The sequence below is a fragment of the Polypterus senegalus genome, chromosome 1 (genome assembly GCF_016835505.1).
Source record: "Polypterus senegalus isolate Bchr_013 chromosome 1, ASM1683550v1, whole genome shotgun sequence".
Classification (NCBI taxonomy): domain Eukaryota; kingdom Metazoa; phylum Chordata; class Cladistia; order Polypteriformes; family Polypteridae; genus Polypterus; species Polypterus senegalus.
Window position 1 is genome coordinate 181269860 of NC_053154.1, and position 11723 is coordinate 181281582.

The window sequence follows — 11723 nt, forward strand, 5'->3', positions numbered from 1 at the left end:
GTCATCCCTGATGGAGGGTCGCAGTAATCGTGGGAAAGTTGGGTCCTTTCATTGGATTAGTGCTATTTCAGATGTGGAATGGCTAAATGGGAACGGCAGCTTGATGAATGAGGCCTCCAGGACTCTAAACAAATCCAAATCATATTATGTGAGATCATCTAATGTGAAATTCTACTCCATACTTCTAGAATTTTTATTTTTATACTGTACAGTATTGAGGATTTATTCAGTTCTATGTATTGTACTGTATTGTCCCCCTTCTTTTTGACACCCACTGCATGCCCAACCTACCTGGAAAGGGGCCTGTCTCTCTTTGAACTGCCTTTCCCAAGGTTTCTTCGATTTTTTCCCTACAAGAGTTTTTTTTTTGGGAGCTTTTTCTGGTCTTCTTTGATGGTCAAGGCTGGGGGGCTGTCATGAGGCAGGGCCTGTTAAAGCCCATTGCGGCACTTCTTGTGTGATTTTGGGCTATACAAAAAATAAATTGTATTGTATTGTATTGTATACCGGTAAACCAAACACGGGGGTGGGTGAGCGAAGCCCCCTAGTATTCTATAATTTACTTGAACATTCCAGTTGTTTTTGTGACTTCCCTCATTGCACTATATATTTTAGTTTATTTTGAGGTACTGATTTATTTGCATGAATCTGAGAGACATGCAGCAGGCCGAGGGGAAGGGGCGGGGCCCACCTCACTCATGTGCCAGCCTATAGTTTACGTATTGTGGTCAAATCACCTCTGATACAACACCACAATAAACAACATAATCAATTAAAAAGAAATCATTGTAACAATGCTTACTTGTTTTCTTTTTTTACATATAAAGTCATTTTATATTATTACTTGCATTCCGTTTTAAAAACTATCAGATAGAATGACCTATCATAAATAACTATAGCCAGAATTTTTTCTAGACATTTTTCTAAAATGAATTTCATTATTCTTTGATTACCAAGGGAACAAAAGTAGTGCCTTGGTTTAATAATCATTCTAGTTTGGAAGTTACTGTTCAGTTACCACCATTGCTCAGTTAATTGAATTATCTGCACCACATCATTGACTGATGTGTAGACCTTTCTGCTAACACATAAGTGTTTTGCAGCATCACTGAAATTATTGAAGGTTGATGGTCAACATAGCAACTTTTCTGTTTAGATATAACTTAATTTACATACAGAATACATGTATATATAATTTAAAATACATTAGTTACACAGTTGAAATGTGTAACAAACTGTAGCCTATGTCTAGGGTATATCCTCTGCCATGTAACAAACATATGTTAAATCTCAGTACCTAATATAATGTATAAGGTGTGACACTTTTTGCATTTTGCATGACCGCCAAAGGAATTAAAACATTTGGTCTTGTATTTTGTTTCACGAGGAAGAAAACAGTTCATGGTGGAAACCAAAGACATAAGATAGAGTTGAGCGCCTTATACTTTCCCAGTCACCATTATTGGCACCAATGGAATATACAACATGTACAATATCTTCTGGGGGGAAAAATAATCTAGTGAAATAGCTATGGTCTATAGATATTCATGTTTGGTACAGAATAGCACATGATAAAACAACAATTTTATTAAACAATAGCAGGAAAAAACTAGAAGAACCAAAAGATTGCCATGACACTGGTATTGGCACCCTTTAAATCAATATGAAAAAATCATTACATTTGACTCATCTGAAAGAAATTGGAAATTAGACTCCCCTGCAATAAATTGTATGTGCCTACATGACTTTAATTAGCCAACAAATGATGCCTTTGGTGCTTTAAAAAGCCTCATGTTACTCCCTGTTCCATTTTCACAATGGTGAAGGCAAGAGAGTTCTCGGAGAACATCAGAAATGCTATTATCATCAAACACATAACCGCTAAAGGCTATAAAGCCATCTCCAAAGACCTTGGTATCACTATTTCAACAGTGTGCAACATTGCTAAGAGTTTTGCTAAGTATAGAACTGTCAAAAATCTCCCTGGTAGTGAAGGAAAGAGAAAAAGTGATTAGAGAATTCTTCAACAGTTGGAGTGAACTGTGGAAAAAACACCACGTAAAACATCCAAAGACCTAAAGGCTGTGCTAGAACAATCTGGAGTCATGGTTTCAACATGTACTATATGCCACACACTAAACCAAGAAGGGCTTTATGGGCAAAGGCCAAGGAGGACGCTGCTGCTGGGAAAAAAAAAAAAAAAGACATCAAAAGGAATGATTGATCTTTGCCAGAGAGTACCTGGACAAAAAAACAATCCTTTTGGGTAAATGTTCTGTGGACAGATTAAACCAAACTACAGCTGTTTGACAAGGCACACCAGCAATTTGTTTATAGACTGCAAAATTAAGCTTATTAAAAAACACCCTACCTACAATTAAGCATAGTAGAGTATCCATAATGTTGTGGGGCTGCTTTGCTGCTTCTGGAACTAAAGGCCTTGACCCTATCACAGAAATCATGAAATCAGAGGATTACCTAGGTATTTTAGAGCTAAATGTGCTACCCCGTGTAAGAAAACTAGGTTTGAGTCAAAAAGTATGGCTTCTCTTGCAAGATAAACACCCAAAGCACACATTCAAAAGCACACAGGAATAGTTGAAAACAAAAAATGTACTGTTTTAAACTGACCAGTAATGAGTCCTGATCTCAATCCCATTGAAAATCTGTGTAAAGAGCTGAAATCTGCCACTGGGGAAAAGGAATCCTGCAAACATTCAAAAGCTGGAACAAATTGCAAAGAAAGAGTGGGAGAAAATTCAAACTGACTGGTGCAAGAAGATTATAGATAGCTACAAAAAAATGTTTGGAGACAGTATCACTGCCAAATATTAAGGAGGAGTACTTTTATTACTGTCCATGTCATATTTCTTGTTTCTTCTTTGAAATGACTACTTGTAATTTCAGCAATAACATTTTTTGGTTTAAGAACTCAGGATAGCCAATGACGGGCGGTTCACTTCCCGGGTCCTCCCTCTGTGGAGTTTGCATGTTCTCCCTGTGTCTGCGTGGGTTTCCTCCGGGTGCTCCTGTTTATTCCCACAGTCCAAAGTCATCCAGGTTAGGTGCACTGGCAATTCTAAATTGTCCATAGTGTGTGTGTGCCCTGGTTTGTTTCCTGCCTTGCGTCCTGTGTTAGCTGGGATTGGCTCCAGCAGACCCCCGTGACCCTGTAGTTAGGATATAGCGGGTTGGATAATGGATGGATGGATGGATGGATAGCCAATGACATCAAAATATTCTGATGATACAAATTTGGTACATTTCCATTTATTTCTGAATATACTCTTAAAGTTATACAAAAAAATGCCAATAATTGTGACCAGGATTGTATTTAACAGTTGTATTTTACCTGAAATGCAATGTCTTTGACTTTATTAATACTAGAAAGAAGAACTTGTAATCACTGTAAGAGGCAGACTTGTTTTAGCCTTACTGTGAGTGTTTTTTATAATGCATTTCCTTGCCTTTAACTCATTACCCAGTTAGGCGGACCATGATGTGACACCTTACACTGAAGAAGACTGTCAATATAATAATCATAAAGCAAAAAAAGAACAAAAATAAAAATAACTGTAAACACACCAACATTATTCTGCAACAAAAATGGCTACACTAACTAGTACTACGATCTGTTAGCTTATTATACAACTACATAAGTCAAATGTTCAGTTCTGCTTGGAATGTGTGCCCCAATTACCAGCAGAAGTATCACACATAATGAATTTATTCGTACAGATTTCTGTTGTCAAGCAAGTTTGGTGTAAACTGCAGCAAAAGCCCCAAAACATATACATAACAAAAGAGGACGACCCCGGTAATCACCCATGAAGTTAATTTCTTTTTAAGCCTAGTGATTAAAAAGGTTTTGTAATCGAATCGCAAAACCTGGTGGTTCTTATAGAGCGACGGGTCTCCATCCTGCTGCATGTTTTAGTGCAACAAATAAAACTGCAAAAGAATACGCACTACCTCCCCAAAGCCTACACATACTGTAGAGAACAACAATATCCTGTGGCACCCCAAACATACTAATGATAACACAATACAATCTAAGGGCCGCTTCACGCAAAGAACTGGTCGCATCGACACCGGTTGTCAACCATGATTTATAAACCATTAATTTAATAACTACTGGAGAAACTCTAAAATTTCATATTTTGCAAGCTGCTTTAATACAGTAATGTGGCCCTGACTGACATTAATGCTAAATTGTACGCAAACTTTTAAAAACGTTTTTTCCTTTAATATATGCGATACATATAACAACAAGCGCTGCATGTGACATTAGTTCTCCTTTTTCTGAGAACTCCTTTAAGCACAGCCATGACTACTGTATACTAATTTGGAAGTCAAAGTTATAGTTGATGGAGCGGAAGTCCAAATAAGCTCTGGTCTGCCCACCTGACTCCATCCAGTTTCACTCACCCAAACAAGCGCCGCTCACCAGAGCAGTAGCGGTCAGCGCCCCTGCCGAGGCCCCGTAGATGTTTCTGGCATTTTCTACTAGGAAGGGGGCATGTTCCCGTAGGCAGCTGGCAACACCAATGTGATATATGCCCAAAAAGCCACAGCCCGCAAACGAAATGTTCCACGGTGAGTCCAGAGGAAACATACTAATATAAGCTGGACACAGGCTCGGCTGGGGGGAAAGAAAGAAACGGAAGAGCCGGCAGTACGTCGTCCAAGTTCACTAGCTGCACTTGTCAGTGCGGTGTTTCACTGTTCGCTACTCTCGGCAGTTCACATTGTATCATCATTCTCGGATGTCAGATGTGTCCGTGTCGTGACACACAAGGTTTTATTTCGCTTTCTGTCGTCACACTGCTTTTTACAGTTGACGCAGGATCGCCTTTCCGCAGCTGTCCAGATGAATCTTCTAACGCAGATGTTCAAGTTAGTCCTTCGCTGTTGTCGAACGCTCGGCCTCAATGACAATTCGAACAGGGCGGTGCATGTTGTTCTCAAAGCTCCAGTGCAGTGGGCGGTGAAGAATTCATTTGGAGCCAATCGAAAAACAAGCCACAACAACGCCCCACCTGAAAGAGCGCCCGAGGCCCCCTCACGTGCAACACCCTGGATGCATCCAGGACAAACAAGGATAGGAATTGTAGCGGAATTAACGAAAGAAGACAGATAAATCAGGCTGTATATGCACCGATGCACGCAAAACAAGCATTGCACAAATACTGTACATGAATAACAAGTGGAACGGGTCAACTTTATCACATGTCAAATAACGTGCAGTTAACTAATAGATCTACGTCGTTAATTTTGTGGCCTGTGATCTTGAATACAACTTGTAATGTTAAAATCACACCGCATTACTATACGAAGCGCGTTTTAAAAGTCTTTACCGGTTTACTATACATAATAGGATCAGAGAATGCTGTACTTTCAGACAAAGCAGAATTTACTGTATGAATGTCACGGAATGTACGAGTGTGCGTATAGTTTATGTAGAATTTAAATTTCACTAAGGTGCACATTTTCCAGATAGGTTCTTAATTTATTTTATGAAATGATGATTATTAAATAGCTGCTTTATGCGTTTTCGGACAACAATTTAGGTTCTTACTTGAGTACACCAACTTTTTCAGCACAGGGGTGAATCAAAATAAATTCCCGAATCCATCTATTCATCCATTTATATTTTGAACCTGCCTATTCCAGGGATGTCGCTAGGGGAAAAGGTAGTGGGTGTCTAAATTGTTATGTAGGTGGTAATATTTAAGTTAAAACGGAGCCTTTGCAGCTATTCCCAAGTATAATAATTCTTTACCTTTCTTAAGCTTTCAATCTCAATAAACATTGAAGCAACAACGATCATTTACTACTAAAATGTAAAAGTTAAAACTTTTTTTATTGATACTTCAGCAGCTTGACCTCTGCTCTAAAATGATTTAAAAAAGAAAAAAGTATAATGGTTATATTTACTTGACTTCCTACTATGTAACACCTACCTGATCAGATTCATAGATTCTTCTGACAGCATATTTATAAATTTAATGCAAAATAAAACCGCTATATTTGAAATATCTACAACTATTGTAATTAGGTAGTCCAATTAAGTTGCTAAACAAATAACAAGCACAGACTTAAAATGAAAATAAAATTGCCAATAATGCCCTTTACCCCATTTATGATATGCAAATGTTGGGAAATAAACTCAAAGTTTTTAAAGCTGCTGCATATATTCATACTTACATAACGGTGTTCATTTGAACTGGCCATTTCAGCTGTGCAGAAATATCACTTTTGGTGACATTTGGTATCCTTTTCTCCAAAACTGATGAGGCAGTCTGTTCATTTATCAGTCCCACTAAAACCCCACCCCAATCCAAACCATACAAAGAAACGTTATTCTGGCAGCATCAGGCTCAAGAGCTTGTCCCTTATTGCTTCTTCTTCATCTTTTACCCATTCTATGTAGGTTCAATGTGCCTGATCAGCGTTCTTCATACAGCTTTGTCCTGCTCATCTTCCCTAGTCAAACCCTGTTCCTTCAAATCTTCTTTCACTTTATCCATCCACCCCTGCTTTGGCCTCCCTTGCTTTCTCTTCTCCTGTACTTCCATTTCCATCACTCTTTTCCTCACATATTCATTGTATCTACTCATCATATGCCCATACCACTTAAGCCTAATTTTCTGTACTTTCATGTACATATCTCCAACAATTGTCATACCTTTGATTGTCTCATTTTTTATTCTGTTCTTTTCTGTAACTCCACAATTTATATCAACATTATTATTTCTACCACATCTTATTTCTTCTGTGCTCCCTTTACTGCCCGTGTCTCATTTCTGGTCTTGCCACTATCTTAAAAACCATACCGTTAACCTTCACTTTAATTCTTCAATTGCACAATACTCCTTTTTTCCATCTACACTGCACTCTGTGGGTTATCTCTGCATCTTAGGCTACAACTGATTGTAGATATTTAAACGTATCTACTCTTTCCAATAGCTCGTCCCTGAAGGCTATCTTCTTAATCCTGATCAATATTAACATTAAACCTTAAATATTATGTCTTCTTATTTATGTTTAATCATTTGTTCCTTTTCCTCTCCACTTTCTGGTGCTACACAACACAATGTAATCAGCAAAAAGCACGTAACTGGAGTATTTATCTTTCACGCCACAGGTCAATATATAATAAGGTGAGGACTTAAGAAGATCCCTGGTGCCGATCTACTCTAACTGGGATTTTGTCTGTTACCTCTACACTGCTTTTAACCCAAGTCCTCACTCCCACATAATGTACATATCCTGGACAATCCTCACACGCTTCTCTGGTAATCATTTCCCTCTCATGCACCTCCAGACCTCTTGCTGTGACATTCTATCATAAGCCTTCTCCAAATCAATAAATACCATATGCAAGCCTTTCTGTTTCTCTCAATGCTTCTGTATGAGCTGCCTCAATGGAAAGACTGCCTCAGTTGTTCCTCTCTCTGGCATAAAACAAAATTGTCTCTTTCCTAAACCTTCTTTCTATAATCCTTTACCAAGTTTCCTTTGTATGTTTTAGCTAAACGATAAATGTTCACCTTTATCCCTCTATACATTCCACATCCTGGAATGTCTTTCTCCTTCTAAATGGGAACATTCACACTGTTTCTCCACTGCACTGGTGTTCCCTGCTGTTCATAGACCTCATGCATTAGATTCCACAACATATCTATTCCCTGTTCTATTAGACTCTTCAACTAGTCCTTTTGCCTTCAAATCTTCATTCTTTTCAGTGCCTTCTTTCCTTCCTCCTTCTGTATTCATGGTACTAGCCATTTATTTGGGGCTCCATCCAAAACACCACCCTTGGATTTTATTCATTCAACAGCTTTTCAAAATATCCCATCCATCTATTCTTGATCTTATCATGTTTACTCAAGACCACACGTTGCTCATCTTTCATCTGTTTTATCTGATTAAAATCCTTCCTAGCCTTGTTCCTAGGCTTTTCTGTTCTAAAAATCATTCACTCCTACTTTCTCTTCTATTTTTCATACACCACCTCCAAGCCTGTGCTTTGGGTCTGGACACTGCCCTCTTTGCCTCATTGTTTGTCTGCCTATACATTTCTCTGTCTGCTCCCTTCCCAGACTGGTATCATGTCTTCTTTTCCTCCTTTCCCTTCCTTCACTGCTATAAGTCAAAATCTGATTTACTTTCTTTTCAAAATGTGTTAACTATTACCAAATCCTCTCCTCTTCCCTGTTTCTATACCCTACTCCTCATCCACTATGCACCATCTATATCATCTCTGTACTCTTTCCCATATATTCATTTAGATCACCACCAACAATCACCTTTTCTCCCTGTTGTACAATCCTAAGCTGTTCTTCTATTTGTGCCCGGAAAGCATCTTTTTCCTCTTCTTCACAGCCCACGTGAGGAGCACATCCTCAAATGACATTAACTGCAGTCTTACCAATGCCCAGCTTGACACTCATCACCTCATCACTCGTCCTTTTCACACTGTCATGACTATCCTTAAGTTTTTGGAATACTACTATAAATATACCATTTCTCTCTTGCTCATTTGCTCCACTGTACAGCAACTTACTGCCTCCTCCCAATTGTCTTGCCTTAAACCCCTTCTATCTAGTTTCCTGCACACACAACACTCTACTTTTTTCCTTTCCCATAAAATCAGCCAACTCTTCCTTTCCCAGTCATTATCCTATCATTCAGTATCCCCTCTCTTACCATCAACTTACCCTTTTCTTTTCTCTTTCTTGTCTTATTCTTGTGCTACTTCTGGACTAACTTCTTTTACCAGGCCTGCCCTTGGTCACTTCTCGCAAGTGTCAGACAAGGTCCCCTGCAAGTTGCCTATCCCTAGCATTTTCCGAAGCTGATTGGATTGATTCCATCAAGCTTTTGGCTAACTAAAAGTTACAAATTCATTTGATACGGTCTTAGGCTAATTCCCATCTAACCACCTATCCATTTTAAAACCAAACACAGTTGAAGATTTATGGGTACTAGAGTCTATCCTGATATTAATATTATTATTATTATATGCATGGCAGGAACCAATCCTAGGCGAGGCAGATAGACCATTAAAGTGTTAAAAAGTACTGCTTAGTCTACGTTGTTGCTTTTTTAAACCTAAATTAATCATTCCTGATTTTTAAGCATTTTATATTTCCCATTGTCACAAAAACAACCATAAGATGTTGAAAAGGTTTGAAGCAGCCACTTGTATAATTTTTCCCAGCTGCAAAACTGAGTCAAAAGAACAGACATGTTCACACAACTGAGTCCAAAACAGAACTGACTTAGTATACACAAGATGGCAGCTTTACAGGCCATTAGGGGAAGTGATGTCATCAGGACTGGAATCGGAAGTGATGTCGTTAGCTGCCCCGGAACAGGGCAGTATTTGCCAAGAATGGTCTGCAAGAGATCGAGAGGGAGAATTAGTGCACTTCGCCACTCCCTGGTCCAGAATGGAATTACATGTACTCAAGCCCTTTAGTTGTCTGCTAAACACGCATGTGTGACACCATGTTTTAATTTTTTATGTTAAATATTAAATTAGAATGAAACGCTAGCAATTAAAGGAAAAAAAATCAAAACAAAACATATTTTTTACTTTAACTGTTAAATGTCATACATGCCGTGAAATCAATAAGCCAGGAAATTCTCCTGAGGAAAAACAGCACACATTCAATTCAGTTAATAACCTCTTTGTGTAATTGCATGCAAAAATCCTTGTTTGAATAAAAACTGAAATGCTTTGCTGATAGAAACTTGTCATGCAATGGATGGTCAGCAAACAAGAAATGAACAGTTATACCAGTTAGATTGGAAAAATATAGAAATAGCATAAATAGCAGAATGCAATGTGACTAAATAATAAACCAGCAGTAACAACCATGCATATTTCAATTTTCTAGCCTACTTTTTCTATTGAAACATTACAAAAGGTTGTAGCATTTTCAAGCAGCATGGAGCACAACCCTGGATTGTATATACATATAGTATCCACATTCGCTCACTCGTGGTCACAATAACATTCAACAAATTCACTTTGTATGCACCGATTGCAATGTGAGAGGAAAGTGGTAAAAAAATAGTAGGACAATATGAGATGATGGAAGTTCCATATAGGCACTGACCTGACTTGGATCTGAAGCAAGGTCTTTGGAACTTTGAAGCAACAGTACTGACTACAATTCTCCAAAATTAGTAGTAACAAATTGGATAAAGTTTTTGTGTATTTTTTAAATACACTCCAATGCAAGGTTAAATATCTAATGTTAGTTAAAAATGAAGAAATACTGAATTGAGACCCAATTGATTAGTCACCTAAAGATGGACCACTAGGTGAAACAAGTTGCCAAAACAAGTCCTCCATTATACTTCATCTTATATAGAGCACCCTCTACAGTAGAGTATATGAAACATTTGTCTTCAATGGATAAAGGAATGTTTTATCAACCTCAGACTATTTTGTTGGTCTCCCTTCTTTATATAGGAACATGCCCCGATGAAGGCATTAATTAAGGGGTTGTGCCATTTATTGTGTCATAGTTTGAGGTATTAAACTACTTTGTGTTTCCTGCTTGACTATATTTTTTATTCTGCATTTTTAATCTTGTGTTTCTGAGCTGTGATAAATTGATAAACAGCTGTTCATGTTTTTCCCAAACTGCTTCGGACCACTTAAAATATTTGCAACTTTCTTGTGTTAATTTATGGAACTGAAATATATCCAATCAATTCTCTCTGGCTGTTGCAACCTAGTGCTTAGAAAAAAAAACCACAACCACATGATCTTATGTTATTAGTAACTTTTTTATCTGAATATTTTTCTAAATAATAAAGTTTTGTAAAATAAGAGCTACTCCTTTAAATGCCTAATATGATTGTTTATGTAATATTCTGAACAAAGAGTAAAACGGGAACTATAGATTAGAGAAGTACATATAAATATGACTAGTCAAAGCAACAATGAAAAAAATAAGCTTTGTGCAATCAGCCATTTCACATTTGATTGCATTTAACTAAATAGCCCTAATTACATAACATTATAAGAGGTTTGCCACAATAAAGGAGACTATTTAATTCATCAAGCTTCTCCATTTAGTTGATAGCTAAAATACCTGAGACAGATATTTTTTAGGTGTGTTCACATATAATGTGTGAAGCAACTTTTGCGATAGACAATTTCTGTCTCTCCACATGAAACAACCGGACCACAAGTGGACCAATTTTTTTGAAATGTGGCACACTTATTCTTCACGGAAATTTGTCAAGACAATTCAATTTTTGGTGCAATATCTTAAACTCTTCACTCTGTACAAAGTTTGAAATTTAAAAATCTCTCATTGAAAAGCATCGGTGAATCTGCGTGCATCTATGTTAAATCAGAGAAACATTCTGTGTGGCTTTAACTTTTTTATTTTGTATATTTTCCTCTTTTTCACCTCTGATAGCCTCTACTGACAGCAAACAGATCCACAATACATGAAACACCATTAGACTGTGTATGACGGGTGGATATTATTTGTTGTTACAAGCTGCTTGCATGAGCCGGCAAGCTGGAGGGAAATCCTCTGTTGTCAAGTCTAGCTGGGTGTGTGCAAAAACCCCTGCATCAGCAAGCTATTTCTGCTTTATGAAGTTTTTCTCAGCGGCTTGACCACAAGTAGAACAGAACTGATACATTAGGATTTCACTACTTGCTTCAAGCCATAACAGGTAAGTTA

At 37.8% G+C, this 11723-nt stretch overlaps 1 protein-coding gene across 1 annotated transcript in view; it reads right to left on the minus strand.

Moving 5' to 3' along the window:
• pnpla2 (patatin-like phospholipase domain containing 2) overlaps nucleotides 1-4967 on the minus strand; it is a 114861-nt gene extending 109894 nt beyond the window's left edge. The window contains exon 1 of the mRNA XM_039764010.1: nucleotides 4429-4967. Coding sequence (XP_039619944.1) covers nucleotides 4429-4615 — 187 coding nt within the window. The 5' untranslated portion in view covers nucleotides 4616-4967. The remainder of the gene's footprint in view (nucleotides 1-4428) is intronic.
• Between the last annotated feature and the right edge of the window lie 6756 nt (nucleotides 4968-11723).